This window comes from Echiichthys vipera, assembly GCF_963691815.1.
Source record: "Echiichthys vipera genome assembly, chromosome: 4".
NCBI lineage: Eukaryota > Metazoa > Chordata > Actinopteri > Perciformes > Trachinidae > Echiichthys > Echiichthys vipera.
This window is the reverse complement of record NC_139829.1, coordinates 16501954-16521160: the sequence shown is the minus strand read 5'-3', so window position 1 is coordinate 16521160 and position 19207 is coordinate 16501954. Positions and strand designations below refer to the sequence as shown.

General features: G+C 39.7%; 2 protein-coding genes across 3 annotated transcripts in view; both read left to right on the top strand.

Moving 5' to 3' along the window:
- The window catches only part of dock8 (dedicator of cytokinesis 8), a 56985-nt gene extending 44602 nt beyond the window's left edge, over positions 1-12383 (top strand). For both annotated transcript variants that reach the window (XM_083911801.1, XM_083911802.1), the window contains 11 exons: positions 33-133; positions 1540-1732; positions 2342-2485; positions 2857-2988; positions 3340-3474; positions 4403-4492; positions 5035-5271; positions 5373-5516; positions 6645-6751; positions 9420-9590; positions 10587-12383. In XM_083911801.1, coding sequence (XP_083767927.1) covers positions 33-133; positions 1540-1732; positions 2342-2485; positions 2857-2988; positions 3340-3474; positions 4403-4492; positions 5035-5271; positions 5373-5516; positions 6645-6751; positions 9420-9590; positions 10587-10638 — 1506 coding nt within the window. In that variant the 3' untranslated portion in view covers positions 10639-12383. The remainder of the gene's footprint in view (positions 1-32; positions 134-1539; positions 1733-2341; positions 2486-2856; positions 2989-3339; positions 3475-4402; positions 4493-5034; positions 5272-5372; positions 5517-6644; positions 6752-9419; positions 9591-10586) is intronic.
- Positions 12384-13050: 667 nt separating this feature from the next.
- aopep (aminopeptidase O (putative)) overlaps positions 13051-19207 on the top strand; it is an 81411-nt gene continuing 75254 nt past the window's right edge. The window contains exons 1-6 of the mRNA XM_083911858.1: positions 13051-13094; positions 14180-15039; positions 15359-15528; positions 16746-16998; positions 17818-18031; positions 18485-18609. Of these exons, the coding sequence (XP_083767984.1) occupies positions 14216-15039; positions 15359-15528; positions 16746-16998; positions 17818-18031; positions 18485-18609 (1586 nt within the window). The 5' untranslated portion in view covers positions 13051-13094; positions 14180-14215. The remainder of the gene's footprint in view (positions 13095-14179; positions 15040-15358; positions 15529-16745; positions 16999-17817; positions 18032-18484; positions 18610-19207) is intronic.

Genomic DNA, 19207 nt, shown 5'->3' with positions numbered 1-19207 from the left:
TGCCTGCCTCTTGTATTTATCTGTATTTTCAGGTGGATGAGCTTCTGAGAAATCTCAACAGTATTTTGTCAGACACAGTAAAGATGAGGGAGTTCCAGGAAGATCCTGAGATGCTCATGGATCTCATGTACAGGTAAGAAACACCATCTGTGGAAGGCTGTATCTTTGTCTCTCACTGTCTTCAGTGTCTCACTCTTTCTCTTTCTCTCAACACCCAGTGGCTTCTCTCTATGTTGTGCTGCTGGTTCCTATTTCTCTGTGGTCTGGGCTGTTTTGCCTCTGTTTTGTGCCCTCACTATGGTAACCATGTGGTAGCAGTTTAGTCTTCTGATCTGGCTTTGTGTATATGCAAATGCAACTGTGTGTATGTGTCTGTGTGTGTGAGAACACGAAGGAGAAACAGTGGAACAAAGAGAGCATACATGTGCTGTGTGTTGATTTAGGCACTTTACCTCAACATGTTCTAATGTCACCTACATGTGTCATTTATCATGCACCTTTCTGTTTTGGTTTTGGTCCCAGTCACCTGGTGAGTGTTTGACGGCTGCACAGAATGACCTGTTAGCTTTACACACTTAGCCTAGACTCACCCTAACGTTTTCCTGCAAGGTCCTGAACACACAGGTCATTGATGCCCAAGACATTTGGTCTCCAGATGCTTGAATTCATTTGTATAGTATAGTGAGTCACCTGCTTTATAAATAAATTCATTCAGAGTGTTTCAGATTTATTTCCATGCTGTTAGGCTAATGATTATGCATGTGTTCCACGAACAGGAAAACATTTTCCATATTTTTTGTTGCCCATAAAAACACTGAACGACCCAAATACTTTCATGGCTGCCACACTCACTCTCATGCACACTTTTTGTTTTTAGATATTCACTCTTTATATGTGTTTGATGTATGTTAATTTATTCATATTCTATAAACTGATGTGGCTGACATGGTTCATGTGGCACACAGCCATTATATATGCTAAAAGGGTCTGGAAAAAGCATAAAACTTAGCCTGTGATATTTTAAGAACCGTGGATATGAAAAAGCAAAGTGGAAGCTGGAATGGTTCAAAGATTAATTTAAAGTGTAAATGTTGTGTGTACTAGCTGTACATGTTTTAATCCCCTGCTTTACTTCGCAGTTAATATTACTGACCTCCTTTCTTGTGTTGTCTATACAGAATGTTTTACTTATGATTCTTTTTTTACAGTGATTATCAATGATTTATTCACATTACAAATGCATTAAACTTTAGTTGAGACCATTTATCTTTGTCTCTGGGCCAATGCCAAAATATATGGACATTAATGTAGTAACATAATGCATGATTTCTACAGCACTTGCATTAACAAACTTGTTTGTAATTTATTTGGATGTGCAGTTTGTCCTTAGTCTCTTGTGTATGTTGTATTTATTGTCTGTCTCTATGCTGCTGTCTTGGCCAAGTCTGTCTTTAAAAAGAGATTTTAACCTCTCACCTGGTTAAATTAAGAAAAAAAGAAAGAAGAAAAACAGTACTCTCCTTCTCCTCCCCTCATCAGGATAGCGAAGGGCTACCAAACGTCTCCTGACCTCCGTCTGACCTGGCTGCAGAACATGGCAGAGAAGCACAACAACAGGAAGTGTTACACTGAGTCGGCTATGTGTCTGGTCCATGCTGCTGCCCTGGTGGCTGAGTATCTCAGCATGCTGGAAGATCACAAGTACCTGCCTGTTGGCAGCGTCACCTTCCAGGTAGGGAACACAAATACATACAGATACATACATCAAATTAGCAAAGAAGTAATCATGAAAACATGTCTAGGCCTAAAAAAAAAGGAACAGTTACAGCCACACAAAATAAGCATTCATCATTTGTTTGTTGTGACTGTTGGATGTTTTGCCTAACGGAAGCAAATACTCCCGTGCACAACACACCACATCACACATCTCCCCACAGCTATGTGTGTCCAGAGGGGGGAGCTGTACACTCATAACGTCAACATATAAATATGATCCCCTGGTAGCACTGCTTAACACAACGCCTTTGAAGTTGAAGGGGGGGAGGCAAACCTTCTCCTGTGGGAACATGTGAACAGACTGTTCCCCTGAACTAAAAAACAAACAGTTATAGCAGTAACTGTGAGGATGTTGTTATCGATGAGCTGTGTTGCACAAATGACCTCTGTGGCGTTTTGGTACAGGACACCCTAACCTGCATCATTCAGCATGTCAGTGATTGGGTCGTCAGCCAAATTAGTTCCATTTCCCACCGTAGGACATTTCCGTTTAAAGTCAGCCTTGTGATTGAATATTTGATTAAGAGAGTTAATTGATTGATTAGCTGACTGACTTTCTCCCCAGAACATCTCCCCCAATGTGCTTGAAGAGTCTGCAGTGTCAGATGACATCCTGTCCCCGGACGAGGACGGGGTGTGTTCAGGACGCTACTTCACAGAGAGCGGCCTGGTGGGATTGCTCGAGCAGGCTGCTGAGCTCTTCAGCAATGTGAGACGTTGAAGCTGCACTGAAAATCGTGATATTTGTGTTTAATGTTAAGTGTTAACAAAGACAGCCTTAGATAAGAAGAAGATAACAGCAGGAGCCCTGGTTTTACTTAACTCACAATCTTAGAGTTTTTTTAATGCGGTAATTATCAAGTTACAACTATCATGTTAATTAAGAGTTACTATAACAACATCATACTAGGTAGTATGGAATTGGGCTACAGCAAATGTTTGCATTGAGTTGTTAATGATAAATATTAGGGAAATCATGCCATAGAACCTTTATATTTTTCTGTTTAATGCAAATATTTCCTCTTACTGTACCATACTGTATGTGGTCATGCTAACCAGCACTGATGGCTGTCTCATCAGGGTGGTCTCTACGAGGCAGTGAATGAGGTCTACAAGATCATCATACCAATCCTAGAGGCTCACAGAGATTTTAGGAAACTCTCATCCACTCACGAGAAACTACAGAGAGCCTTTGATAACATCATTCAGAAGGTAATATGGCACTGCAGAGGCGGCTTCATTTATTCAAATAAGATTAAGGTAGAAATAAGAGGGATAGTAAGATACCAAAATAGATTATGTAGAAATATCTTGAAGACTGGGAAAGCATTTAATTATTCAGTATTTCTTAAGGACACAGAATATGTTCCTTGAAAATGACAATGATTGTTATTGTTGTGCACAACAAAAATACTTTTTCCCCCAGAAGGTTCACATGTGTATACTTTTTTTAACTAAACTCTTCACAATAAAGACCCCATAAAAGGATAGTAACATAATGAGAAAGAATATGCTACTGATGTCATACTGATTAGAGAGTGATATTAAATTTTCTCCCTCCAGGGCCATAAGAGGATGTTTGGAACCTATTTCCGGGTGGGTTTTTATGGGGCCAAGTTCGGCGACCTGGACGAACGGGAATTCATTTACAAGGAGCCAGGGATCACACATCTGCCTGAGATATCACATAGGCTGGAGGTCTGTCTGTCTGTCTGTCTGTCCGTCTGTCTGTGTGTACTGATATGCATGTTGTCAGTTGTGGTAGGGAAGATGGAAACTTTACTGTGAGCTGAACAGAATCACTGAAAGCACTACTCAATCATTAATCTGTTTTTAGTGAGTTTTGAGGAGCTTGGAAAAACGTGGTTTCATTTACATGCCTAAAAGGAGAATCAATGCAGTAAAGAGAAGAGGGATGGGCACGAGTAATGTTTTCCCAGATCAAATAATCGCATGAATTACTCTAGGGGGGATCGATTCCTCAAAGAGGGAAATCTATTTTTAGAACGCATCTTCTGTGTCCTAACAGCAAGCAAGCGTCTGACCATCGCCATCCTCAGCTGACTCCCAATGTGTTTAAGAAATGAGGAGTCAGTGGCTTCACTTCCTGCCGTTTCCCCAGCCATCTGCTCTGCCTCACGCATAAGCACACATGAGCGCAAGCACCAAACACACCCTTTTTTTTTCAAGGCTCCTCTGATCTTAACTTATCTGGTCCTGTTTAGCTCCAACAACACATTTGTGTAGGTTTTTGTAGTGAAAAGAGGAGGTTTCGTATAAATAACTCAAAAGTTCAGCTCAAAGCTACCGCATTGCACTGCACAGCTCTGCATTGTGTAAAAAAGTAGATCATCCTCATTAACTCCTTGGTTCTCCCATAACGGCAAATAATCAAGGAATCGATTACTCAGACCCATCCCTATAAGAGAGCAATACAGTTTCAGCCTCACTCTGAAATAAGTCAATAAATCAGTTGTTAAATGAAATTTTATTATTATTTCATGATTTTAGGTGTTGGAATCTCCTTGAATAGCAATGACATCTATATGATATTTGCATAAAAATCATGAAATACTGTATTATGAACAATACCCTTTACTAACTATACAACTTTCCCCACTCCTAGAACTTCTACAGTCAGTGTTTTGGAGAAGACGCATTTGTGATGATCAAAGACTCTACGCCCGTAGACAGAAAGCAACTTCACCCCAGCAAGGTAGGTGATCGTAATTTCACACCACTAATTGCCGGTATATGTCTGTCTGCACTGTAATAAAAACAATATTAATGATGCCACTGGTAAATTCAATCTTTGCATTACCAAATGCTAATGTTGTGTTACCAATAGCATTTGATGGATAAGAAAATGGTACATTTTGTAAACACGAAACCAACCTAAAAGAGCACTCAGAGAACATAGACCTCCGCATTGCCTATCTCACAATGTTAATGCACTGCAGTGAGTTTTTTTTCTAGTCAGGCAAACAGACAAACCAAGATGAAAGTGTAACCTCCTTGGCGAAGGTAATTTCTGTATGTTAAGTAATTGGTATGAAGCAAAAATAAATAGGAATGGAATTATGTACTGTATATGTGCATAATATGCCAAAAATAATCCAAATAAGTTGTAATCATATTAACAAGCAAAATGTCTAGATATGTCATTTGTGATACCTGATACCTGCAGAACACCTGTAAAAAATATCTTGCATTTATTGAAAAACTGCCAGTGAACAGTAACCCACCACTCTTCTGCAGGCATATATCCAGATCACTTATGTGGAGCCCTTCTTTGATGACTATGAGATGAAAGACCGGTTGACAAACTTTGAGAAGAACTTCAACTTGCGGCGCTTCATGTACACCACGCCATTCACCAAGAGTGGGCGTCCGAGGGGGGAGCTTAACGAGCAGTACAAGAGGAAGACCATCCTCACAACCATGCATGCCTTCCCCTACGTCAAGACTCGCATCAATGTCATCCAGAAAGAGGAGGTAAGTGTCAGATTTGTGGTTTACAACGTCCAGCGGATTTTAAGACATTTTGGTGATTGCAGCAAAACATTTATGCAATATTATCTCTCTCTTGTTCCCAGTTTGACCTGACTCCCATTGAGGTGGCCATAGAGGACATGCAGAAGAAGACTAGAGAACTAGCAGTTGCCACACATAGAGAACAGCCTGATGCCAAGATGCTGCAGATGCTGCTACAAGGCTCTGTGGGAGCCACCGTTAACCAGGTACCTATATTGCAAATTGTGAATGAAGGCACTGCTTCTTTTCTACACTACCGTCTGTCTGCTCCTATTACAGCTGAAATTATTACTTACTTAATGCTTTACCGAATGATGGCTGTTTTCCCGAACTGATTGCTCTTTGTATCATGCATAGCCCTTTTGTCCCCTGAGTGTTCCTTCTTAATGTGCAGGGGAAAATAAACCAGAATAATTTAGCTCTATTTATCTTAGCACATTTTCCATTGTAGTCACAGTGTGCAGGTGGGATACATGACAGTGATCACACATCAAAGCCTTCACCCCATCCACAACCCTAATCCTTCCTTTGCTTTTCCCCTGATTTAGTTAAAACGTCAATTCATGGCCCTTCTTTCCTTTCATGTCCCTGCTGCACGGCATGCTGAACCGGAGGTCTCTTTGATCTGATAGCTTCCAGGTCCTGCCAGCCTGGTGAATGTTGGAGTAATGATGAAGCTAGCTACAGCGTCTCCACTCCCTCCCCTATGTTTTATCTTCCAGCGTCTAATCTGACAGGTCCCTCGCTCCGACCTGATGGTTGTATACATAACGCTAATGCTCAGCAGCTCTGTAAACATATAACTCTTGACTGTAATCAGCACAGGAGGCTGGGTTTCTGTGTGTGGATCTGCAGCTCAGACCAAGGACTGAGGCCCAGGCCCAATGCGTTTATGATGCTAATCAGAGCTGTTTAACTGTGCCTGTCGTGATGCAGGCACTCTGCGAGCGTGCTGTGGTTTTATGATGAATATAAGTTAGGATAACAAGATCTCATACTGGGCAAATGGGAGCCAAATGGTGGGTGTATGCAGGGTTAGCGGTGACATTAGCCATGCAGGAGGCTAATCATGGCTCCTTCTCTGATCTGATATCTTCCTCATGTTCTAGCCCAGCATCTTGGCCATGCATTAGGCATTCACTTAGGAAGTCATTTCCCTCAGTCTGAATGAGGGGCATTCTCATCTCTCCTTTGTTCATATGCTCTCCAAGGCTTCCTCTCTTACCTCCTCTCTTTCCTTCCTGCACTCTGTTTTTGCTTTCTCTTTCTTTGTCTCTCTAACTCCGTGTCTTTGTTTTTATCCCTTTCCTCCTCTCTCCGCCCCCCTGTTGTAGGGCCCATTGGAGGTAGCCCAGGTCTTCCTGAATGAGATCCCAGCGGACCCGAAGCTCTTCCGTCACCACAATAAACTGCGCCTGTGTTTCAAAGAGTTTATAATGAGGTGAGATACGATCAAAGAAACACCACCTAGTGACTACACACTGCACCCAAGTCATGCAAAAATGAGGGAAAACACCAGAAAAATCCTGAAAACAAGAACTTTCATGTTGAGCTTAAAAAACTCAAGGAGCTAATAACTATTTTACTTGAATTTGCATTTCTTCTTTACTTTATTGTTACCAGTGGCTGGCACTGGCTAAGTAGGTGGAAGTATAGAACAATACTTCAAAGAGATTCCTGAGTAGAAAGTTCAGTATATTTGTGAGACTTGAGTTTGTGAACAGTGATGGTTTTCTCCAGGATGCTCGGATGTATACATCATTACTGGTGTCAGTGTACGTAGTAAGATAAGCACCACAGACAACTGTGAATGATGGAGACTGATATCCTGCTGTTTAAGCAGAGTGTCAGTCAAGATGCAGAGACAGGAGTGATAATCAGCGCTAAAGTGCATCAGATAATAGTTTTAGAAACCAAGTAGGTACAGTAAGAGGACTGTGAAATAATAAAACCCATTATGAATGTTGATATTTTTTCATTTCCAATATGACAGCAAGATATTTTTCATTGAATTCATTCAATATCACTGAGCGCCTTTTCTGTTTGTATTGCAGCGGTTTATTGTTCCCAAGAGTTTCATTATATTGTGAATATTCAGAAGATAATTTAAAACCACCCTACCCACAGAAATGTGTCTGAGGATATGCTGATTTTGTGCAGGAGACGTGTGTCTTTTGCACAGGCATGAGTGTGTATGTGTGTGCTTTCATCTCGTGGGCATTTGCAGTTTGCCTCCAAAAGGTGGTTTTCATTTTCTAACCCTCATGTCACATTCCAGCTGCCTTGATTGCTACAAGCAGGTTGGCAAATATTTACTGTAATTTCATGAAGGTTTATTTTCTAACCTAAATCCAGGCAAGCTGGCACTGCACTGGACCTTTTGTATACCAATCTTCTCGACAGTGGTATTCTAATAAAATCCACTCAACAAAATACTGTTTTCAAAGTTGGTCATTTTTTTCCCAACTGAATCAAATCTCTCCCCTCACGTTCAGTCTCACACTCAAACATGTCATCTGCTTTACAACTCATCACTGTGACCACTGCTTTTAACTGCTTAATCATTACTGTTAACAGATGCACTGTAATGATCAGCATAGATCACATGATATAGCTGCAGCAACAACTCAAAAGTAAGAATATTGTTTTGACATATATATTTCACAATATTACAAAAGCACGCAACATTTTGTGCCCTATGCAATGGAACTGCTTTCATGCATGATATAGGATACAACTCTACTCACATGTTCAATTGAAACAACTTGAAATCACTTTTTGATGGCTTTTAATTATGATTAGCCTGGAATCATTAATATCGACAGTTAACAACAACAATTTTGTTGAACTTTGACACAATCTTATATTGTCAACAAAAAGTAAAAGAAAAATGTAAAATAAACTATATTATGCTGAAGCCAAGAGGAAAATACCCTACTTCTTGGAAAAATGGGTCTCAAAAGCTAATGTCACTGTTTTAACATCTTGATGGCAATTCTAAAACATATTGTCTTAGAAATTAAGACTTGAAGAGATGAATGCCAAGTGCTTGTTTCCTTGATTGACAGGTGTCTCAGCCTGTCTCAAGCTGTGGTGTTGATGCTGTCTAGTCCCACCTCCCCTTTGTCCAAATTTGGATCATCTAAGTCCAGTAACAGACAAAGATGACCATAGGGTTTTTAACGTCAGCTCAGAAAGCTTCAAATACAGGGAGAACCATGCATATTTTTTTTTACTGGAGACAACACTCATATTTAATTAATCCATAAAAAATGAAGATATTTTAAATATTGTCGATCCATTAAGAGAATTCACTAGGATTGTTCAAACTAAGCAGTCAGATAGACGGCTAGATGTTTTTGTATGGCTTGGAAACTCTTTACTCTTGTAAACTGTCCTTAATGCTCATTGCCCTGCCTATTTACTGTATACTGTTACACAACATTGCAGTTTCCATATTACCCTCTTCAAAAGCTACGGGATAAACTCAGACATGTGTTTGCAATCATCCCAGACTCTCTTATTTCCTGCACACTGCTCTGTATGCTGGCCATTATGCATGTCATGATAGAAGACCATACCTGCCCTCTGCTCTTAGTTCAACTCACATCTTGCTGTGCTTGCCTTTACCATAAGGCATAAAAGAGGGTAGGGTTTTTATTCGTTAGTCATTTGTGATTTGGAGATTTACCTCTGCTGTTTTTTTAACTGGGTTTTGATACAGCCTTTTGGGTCATTTACAGTTTATCTCACATTCTAGCTGAGGTATTTGGAAAGATCTAATATAGGAGTTCCTTACAGTCAAGTGCATTGTTAACTCTCATTTAAAGTTCTGGGCACTCAAAGGAGTCCAATTCATGTGAAGTAGTTACAGGATGTTATTCGCATAAAACAGTGAATTGCATTTCTGAAGGCTTGAGGACAGGGAGGGGATTACTGTAGAGATTGGTTTGCATAGAATCATTGTTGAAGCTGTGCTTAAGTTTGAGGTTATTGCGATAAAAAGGTCAAGAAGTACTGTACATTAAACTGGTATTTTTTCATCTCATGCAATGTAATTTGGGAAATTGTATTTTAAAACTAAATCCAACCTGCTCTCTGTCCTGTAGATGTGGTGAGGCAGTTGAGAAAAATAAGCACCTGATCACATTAGACCAGAAAGAGTACCAGCAGGAGCTAAAGAAGAACTACAACCGCCTGAGAGAGAACCTGAGGCCTATGCTGGAGAGGAAGATTCCTGAGCTCTATAAACCCATCATCAGGCCTCGGCTGGAGAACAGGTAAACAGACCTACCAGGTCAAACAGCAAATACTATTTTGACAAGAGACTGCTGTGAAAAAAACACATACCATTGATCTTTTCAGCACTCTGTATGATTGCTGAACCCAAAGGAAAGTGAAAACAAATGGAATTGAGTAGAGATCCATTCACACTGTCCTTGCCACCTCTACAAATATTGATAGCTGAACCAGAGCCAAAGTACACAGATTGAGTGTTGAACAAATGCCACAGCCACATTGTACCCATTAATTAGTAAGGACAGATTTCTCACTAATTGCATTTATGATCAACCATGGTAATTTTCATACATCTTGTAGCAATGTATCATGAGCATGTACTTCAAATCGATTCTTATCCCTGATATTTAGATTTTTTCATAAATTACTCAGCATCTGGAATGGGAAGAGTGCTTCCAAAAATCAGTTGCGTAATCTTGATAGAATTAACTTGCTTTAGTATTGATATTAACCAGCAAAAACTATGAAAATGTTAACAAAACAAAAAAATACTGTACTGTATATCCCTGTTGATACTGGTTTTGTTTTTATTTCATGCCATGATGATATTTGAAAGTTAAAGGGATATGATAACAGTATATGTAAACATATACACAGATACATCTGCAATAAGCTATGATTGGCCAGTATAATGGCCTGTCGACTTATTAGCCTAGTTGTTGTAAGTTGTAATGACCCTTAATATTTTACATCAAATCCTCTCATGTATGACCATGTCTAGTATCTGGGCCTTAGTAAAGTGTCATGGTTGCTAATCGGTGAAGTAAGTATTTCTGACATTTTTTAGATATGGCATTACAGGTTGTAAAGAGTGACTTGTGCCAACCTTGTGCCTTGCTCATAGAAACACAGACTTAGGTCTCTACTCCGACTCCTACTTGCCCTGACCCTTCCTATTCCTCCTCCTCATCATTCCTTATCTTGTGTTTCTGTCTTTTACCATCTTCCCTAATCCACTTGTGTTTTCCATCTCACAGGGATTCCTTCAAACGTCTCAGTTTCCGCAGAGCTCAGGAGGAAAACTCCTGAGATACCATGACTCGTCTGAGAGAAAGCACTATTGAGGGAAACTGAAGGCTATCACACAACCGAGAGAGGAAAAGAGATGATAAGATGAAAGAGGACAAACAACAGGAAAGGAACTGCTGGTGATACCCTGTGTAACATTGTGTCCACAATGGAAGATTCACATTTTCTCAACAGCCCTGCAGTGTTTATGAATGTCTACTGCACATCCACTTTTATGATGTTATACAGAAGGTGAAAGAAGAGAAAGCATATAAAAATATGGAGGTGGGAATCTCAAGCAAAGTGTAGCTTTTTGAGCATTTCACTGTAAAATCTTCAGATGCTTTCGCTCTGTTGATTTCCTTTTTTAATTATTTTTTTATAACTGCAAGTCCTAACAATGCTGCGAACATTTCCTCTGGGTTGGTAAAGAGGCAGACTAGAGTTCCTCTCTGAAGTCCTTGCTGGCCCAGAGCCTGTGTATGTGTGCCAATAATGCTTGTGTCCTGTGTGTATGTGGAATTAAATGTGTGAACGGATGTGTGTTTATTTAGATAGTGTTTGGAGTAGAAGATTTTGGTGCCATACTGAACTCACTTTGTACTCAGTGATGATAAATGATCGTGTTATGTGCTAAAGGGCCTCTGAAATTCCACTCTGGGTGTATATGCATGAAATGTGCCAGTTAGAGCAGCAAAAGTATGGATAAATTTGTGCACTGGAAAAATGGACACAATCTCCTGTGTTAACTCTCAAGGCCATTATTGTCTTAATATTGTTGGACATACAGTACTAATGTAGCTAATGGAAGAGTTTAACTTATTGAGAATTAAACTTGGCTGATCTCTAAATTCGCATTTTGTATATAGTAGAGGTATTGCATCAGATGGTTACAAAGATGTTTACAAAGGTATAAAAAACTATTTTGCATTTTATTTAATGGAAATGTACTTTTAGATAAACAATAGCAATAATAATATTAATTTGAAATATTATTCAGTAGGAAGGAATCAGTGACTCAGCATACTGTTACAATCTCAATGCATGTTCCAGTACGAGTTGTAAGTGTAGTCCACTTCCTACAATAAACAGAGTGACAAATTTAATTATCAAATTTAATTATTATTTACTTAGGAACTGAGATACTTAACTATAAATGCAACATTTTCAAAAGTCACTCCACAGAGCAGTGCTTTGCACTGTGAATTATGTTTACTCCATATGTCAGAATACATTCCAGGGGAAAATTGGACTACTGTTTTGCAGTATTGAATAGTGGCAACCTGATTTCATTTGACATCCATTAAACAGCTCATTTCATTGGTGTTATGTTGCAGCTCATTTTGTATTTCAGTAATGTCAATGTACTTTTCATTTCAAAGTGGGTATACATTTTTATGTATATTATTATTAATACTCATTTGAATATTTTTCACTCTGTTTCCAGGTACATCTCTTATTTATGAACTGTTGAACATTTTTAAAATGGTTAAATAAGATTCAAAAAGTCATACAGCTTGTGTATTAATTATTGCAAGTATTAATTGAATATAAACCTATTTTTGAAACATGCAGAGTTTATTTGTATCTTACACCGTGAAAGTTGATGTAAGATATATTGGTGGCATTCAACCACTGGAGAGTGCATTATGGTTCTTCAGTTATTTTTCTGTTCATTCGTGTTGTGTTTTATTAGGCTAAATGTGGAATTTTTACTTGTTATGCATACAGTGATGTTAAAGCACCTGAATAAAACCTAATATATGCACATTTGTCATCACTGTGTTTAGTGACAATTTTAAAATTTGATAAACTGACACAATAATCACAGACTTAGCAGATTTAATTTTCAAGTCATCACTTATAATCCATTTTATTCACATTAAGGGTTAGAGCTGTACTATAACATTGAATTACTAACATTTTATGTATTTTTGTTAAGTATTTAAACTTTATTGATGATGTTTTGAACAGTTGAACAGTCAGACAGGACTGCTGTGCTAAATATCTTATGAAGGTTTTTTATAAGGAATGCTATTTTAGTCAATATTCAATTAATATGACTACCGAATAAAAAAAATATTTCTATGAAATAAATAAATGCAATGCAATTATGAAATAAAATGTAGATGAATGTAGTCCTTTGGAAAACGTTCTTATGTAATTGATTTTATTGAATCATTTATATATTTAGACCTTTATTTACATGTATTCATATATTTATTGTCTATTGTTTTATTTCAGGACTTATTTCATTTCCATGTTTATTTATTGTATTAAGTACTCACTCATTAAAATGTCCCCCGTAAATCTCGGATAAACCCATAGGCACAAGGGGGAAGTACCAACTCGGGAAAAAGACTACAATCTTATGTTGTCGCTTCAATATAACGTCATCACTACGCGACGTCGACATGACGGAAACAGGTTGGTCATAGACTTCATTCCAAACAGGCAATGAGATTTGTTACCCTACGGTATGTTTATAGCATAGATAGTATATACAAGGTTATATGTTGTCTTTTTTGACATGTTGTCAAAAACGTCGTTAGCTACAGTGAAGCTGGCGATTAATGGCGGCGCTGCTGTGGTTTTGGGCGTTGAATTTGAATGTGAGAGAGCAGACTGGTGATGAAAAGTGAGCCCGCACTCTCTCGTGTCGTCTTGTCAGTTAACGTTAGTTTCACGCCAACGTGAAGTTTAAAACTCAAACGTCACTTCCAGATGACTCGTCTTTGTGCTGTCTTTCATGAGTCACAACGTGTTACTGCGTTGTCAGTTCCTCTCAAACGACTTAAATATGTGTAATGTTATAAAGCTACACGTGTACCCTGTACGTTCTTTTGTTATCCATTTCTATAGTAACAGTAGCCTAATACAGAAATACAGTGAACGTACTAGTTTACAAGTAAGTACTACATTCATATTAGGAGCATACTTAGAAACACAGTGGTCATATAAGTCATGTTTAACCAACTGTTGACAGTAATAATAGGATATATCCTATAGCTGTAGATATTATCCTCTGTTTTTAAGTGTGTGTAATTTTATGAATATACTCCTGTACTGAATAACCTCTGAGTATTTCCTGCTGTAAATGGTAATTGCACCTCTTTCTTGCCAAGCTTGCTTCATGCCCTTAGCAGGCTAAATGGAAGAATTGTGGCCGCAAAAAAAACCCTGATATACAGCAGGAGAGCTTTAATAATAAGCTACTGCAGACTCTAGCTGTTGCTATTACCGTTTCATTAACAAAGATCAAAATGGGATCATGAAAAGGTTTTTATTCAGAAACATTTGTGGAATGTGTGAAGGGATGGAGTTTGGCATTTAAGTTTGAGTTGAGCGTACAGCCCCTGACAGATTTGGCTTGATCACAATAGGTCATGGTGAAAGAACGTTAAATTAAGGTACAAACTAAAGTGAGTACCTCAACCCACAGGACGGTGTAGGAAACTTAGATGAACACACAATCTGTCAATTACCTTTGTTAAAAAGTTGTAATTTAGAAACAAAAACATAAATTAATAAAGCTCTTTTTGTTCTTGCCTCTTTTGTTTAGCCATTCTCTGCTCAACTTTGACATCATTTGTATGACATGGAGACAGACCAGGACCTGAACCCCAACATGGATGACCTTCCACTCCGAGCCAATACTAACCACATACTTGTCAGACATTATGTGCTGGACCTGACTGTTCATTTTGACAGGAAGGTCATCAGTGGTAGTGTTGTTCTGTTCCTGGAGCCTTGCTCCAGGTTGGGGACTAAGGCTGAGGATGACATTGGACCTGGACCTGGGATTTTAGAGGCCAGAGGGAGTCAGGATGTGTTTGTCTGTAGATCTCGGGATGTGTATACAATAGAGGATGGCACAAAAGACCTTGGGGAGAATCTAACAAGGACTGAGAAGCTGTTTGGTGCTAGAGAAAGACCATTTCAGCCTGTGTTAGGCACTGGGTCACAGACTGCAGCTGAAACTGAAAATATTCAATCTTCACATTCGTGGGAAACCACCAGTGACGGGGATTTCACCCTAGTGCTGGACTGCTGTGACCTTCATGTGTCAAAGGTGGAAGAGTTGGATGTCACCTCTGTGTCATCCGTGTCTAGCCTCCCACCAGAGATCGCATCGGAGAGGTCAGGTGTCAGTTCAGTGAACCCACAAGTAGCCTTTATACAGAACCTTATCTCTATGCCCTCTAGCCGATGCAAGCAGCAGCAGCAGCTCTTTTACCTGTGCAGCTGTGTCCCTAGTGCTCAGGATGGCAGCTCACTGCATTTTCAGAGAGACCGGTGGAGTCTGCAGGTGAGGAAGAAGGGGGTCGCGTCACCTCAGGAGTTCCCTCGTGCTGTCAGGATCTGCTATGAGACAAAACCAACAGGAGGCTCTGTGAGATGGACCAAAGACCAGGACAACAGGTTCGTCTCAGGATGCAAAACGTTTAAACTGTCCCATAACACAGTGGTTTCAGTTAGACTTCCTCTTCAAGATTTTAACACTGGCAACTGGCAGCACATCTGCTCTGATTGCTGCTACTCAAACTGCAGTGTAATATTCCAAGATTCTTAGAATAGAATTATATTGATTCATTAATTCACAAAAACATGCCCCAGGCTATTATATTCTGTTCTGTGTGTGGATGCTGTTCCTGTGTATATGTGTGTCTGTGTCTTTAGTGGTTCCTTTTGAGCATTGAAATGGGGGTTGTTTATAGTTTACCATTGTTTACCCTTCCAGGGTGTGTGTTTACACTGCCGGTTCTCCCATCAACAACCGAGCCCTCTTCCCCTGCCAGGAGCCACCTGTTGCCATGTCAACGTGGCAGGCAACATTACGGGCCCCCAGTGAGTGTTTGGTTTTGATGAGTGGAGAGGAGCAGACCGTACCTATTGAGGACAGGGACGCACGTAAGATGTTATTTTACAAACCTTTTGTGACAAACCAGTAGGAGTCAAGTCGATTTCATGAATCTAGCCCAAAATCACAAATCTGCCTCAAAGGGCTTTCTTTCCGTACAACATACAATACATCTACTATCTTAAGACCTTTGATTCGAAAATGTGGCTTACTGTCAACTGACTGTTTAATAATACAAGTAAAGTTTACTGAATTGTTCTGCTTTTCTGGATTATTTAATATCCTTTGTCAGGAACCGCAAACAAAAGGTGACCCGGTGCATGTTTAATCATCTAAGAGTAGTCAGAACCCCAGAAATCCTAATAAATATTGTTTGTACCTTATTACTAACACCATAACAACAATTTAATGAATACTTTGTGTAATGGTGTTATTTGTCTCTCACAGATCATGGTTCCATTAGGATAATTCACTAATTTTTCATTAAAAAAATTGGTTCATAGTCTTTTTAAAAAAAAATTAAATCAAATTATCATAATCATAACCAGAACTTACCTCAAGATGGTCTTCATCTTAGATACACCCTCTTCTAATCCCCTGTTGTAATAAAAAAGGATTTCCAGAGCATCCAGGACTGTCATCCTGTTTCTTATGTTGCTCATTTTGTCAAGATCTGAAAGTGAGTATACTGTATGTAACTGTACAGTGAAATGTTGTGTTGTTTCGCCCCTACCCGACTGAATGTGGGTAGGGTTTTCCCGCGGGAAAATGCAGGGGGGTTTCAATTGCAAGTACCATTTTCATTTTGAATGTTGATTACACTAACTAAGGCTAGCAGAAGATGTTTCCTACACACTAAAGTACTGTATATTCTGTATATTTTCAAACTGTAAAAAGAGTAAGACTTCAGAGCTAGAAGAATATTGACAGAGCATTGCTACAAAATGGACATAAGTGTGGACATGCAGCTGCACAGGTAGTTCTCAGTTACCTTACAGAATTTCTAAACTCCTAAATTGACAATTTGTGTGGCATGAAAGATGTTTACTGTTTTGAGTGATCTTCACTGGAGATCCGTCATTTGAAAGGTTAGCATGAGGGATACGGGTTGAAATAACATGATTAAAGATGAACACAACACGAGACTGAATAGTGAAGTGAAACAAAATGGCAATTCCACATGTTTTTACTTCATGTTCTCTGCCTGTTGTCCTCATTCCTATACCTTTCTTTCATCATTTCTTTCTTCCCCTCCTTCTCTCTACAGGCTTCTTGATCTGGAATTACTACGTCACTATGCCCATGCCCGCCTCCACCTTCACCTTGGCAGTGGGTCACTGGTGCCAAGTCACAGCAGAAACTCCCCCAGCATTGGAAAGAGGGGTTAGGGACATGACGAAATATAGCAAGACGGGCAAACTCATGGCTGGATCTGAGCAATGGAACAAGGCTGAACTTAAGTCTGGACGTGGAAGCTCCATCAAAGAAGTAGTAAAGGGCTCTCCACTCAAGACTGGCAGGTATTTTATTATTTTCCTTTTTGTAAAGGAGACCTCCTCCTCTCCAGACTGTTATTAACCCACTTCTGGCCTTTTAACATTCCATGGTAAAACTTTCCTTTCGCCATACCAAAAAATGTCGCAGGTGAAGTTTGGGTGATGGATAGGGTGCCGCACTCAATCATCTTTTTATGACAAGTACATTAAAGCTTGTACCATAGTACATTGGGTTCAGTGCCTGGCAGAAATAGACTTTGGAGACCCAAAAAGTAAAGCTCACATAAATTTTATAGAGGTACAGGATATAAAGTGAATGCTGGGGCATAGAGAGGACTGGCTTTCTGCGGGCAGGGCAGGCTTGGGCTGGGGTCTCCCTCTTAACTGGCCCACAAAGTGGCAGGTCTGCCAGTGGTTTCCAGTAATCCTCCTCCTCCCCTCATGGTTTTCCTCCAGCAGCAGCCCAGCTGTAGCCTGCTGCAGGCTCCAGGAATCTCCCTCAACAAGGAAGGCCTTTATTTGCAGTGAATGGCTGGAAGGAAACTTGGATGTTGCTTGAAACCTTTGGAACGGTTCTCATGCTGGGGATGGAGTTAGTGCTGGATATTGGCTATAGAGGGAATGATATTGCATGTCGGCACCTAGATATTTTTGGGATCACTGTGGTTTGCCTTTGTGACGTAGATATTTCATATTTCCACTGCATTCCTTTCCATGCTTAGAACAGAGGCGGGACACATTGTGCCATATTTGGTTCACTAACTGAAGAACTGTATATTATGTCAATAAGAGAATTAATTAAATCATTGTTATTAACCCTTCCCCATTTTTAATCTGCTACAGTGGAGACCAGACCACCCGCCCACACTCTGCATTCTCAAATTCTTCTCTTGAGGATGGAGGGTTCTCTGCAACTGATTATTCAGGCATGGTGGATGATGGCATCTCCTGTTCCCATGGCGACTACCCTTGCCGATTTACTGAGCAGTCGGCTAGGTCCCAGCGGGAGATTCCACACCGTGTGTTTGGCCCCGTCTGCTTGCTGCAGAAGGCCCAGGTGGAGTTTTGACTAAAGACCACTGAGACTTGAGCTAATTATATTTTTTCTGACTTGAAGAGACAGTTATCATCAGTTCCTGTTTGTGTCATTATGCCAACTGTTTTCAACTGCCATTTCTTTGCCGAATGGGTATGAGACTGTATTCCAAACTTATAACATTCCTCATACTCTAAATTGGAATTTCTAACTGGAATAACATTTATAACAAAACATTCAAACCAAACAATAAGTGAAGTTGCCTCTGACTTGATACTTCTAGGTATCCTTTGACTTGGAGCACATAGAATCATGGAGAAATACACAATATATAGTTGTAAGAGCAAATACATACTCACAAACGGTCGTATATCCCACCCATCTGTATCAACACGCAGACATCTGTTTTAGGGAAAACTTGCAGTTGTATAGTCCTCTGTTTTTTCTTAGAAACTTGTTACCTTCCTTTTGCAGATGGGAGTCCTTAAGTTGTTACCTCGATGTTTGGCTGCAGCCCATACCATTCTGGGGGTCCACCCCTTTTCCCGCCTTGATGTTCTCATCGTCCCAGCAGGATTCTCAAGTCTGGGCATGGCCAGGTAATGACACCTAGGTCTTTGGTAGAATGTTTTAAGGTGTAAATTTGGCAGTATAGGGTAAAACAAAAACAAAGAGTCATTATATCACAGGTAGAAAGACCAGAATGTCACCGTTTAGGCCACACCCCCTTCTGGGGGAAAGAAACGCATTGTTGTCTATGGATAGAAATGGGAAAATGCAGAAAAGCTGTTGTGTAGCTGTGGGTGCTGGTGACAGTTATTACTGATGGATAGGTAGCTTGAGAGGGAGGTTGCTGCAGTACAGTCATTCACTTGAATGGGGGAAGACAGGAACATGATGGCAAAATTAAGGTCACAGAACAATTAATTAGACATATCTATAAAACAAACGTTTGTTCAACACAAAATAAATGCATACACACTTAGAATTAGGATCCAAACATCAAATTGCACTAACATCTATAGGTTTCTCTGTTTTCTATCCCCCAATGCAATGCAATGATGCAATGCTGGTCTGCTCTGTTCTAGTACTTGTTTGTAATAGAGCATATTTGTTATCAATTACTAACTAACCAACCATACAGTCCAACAGTTAGTGATATTTAATAATATTCGGGAGTGCTAACATTAGTTGTCA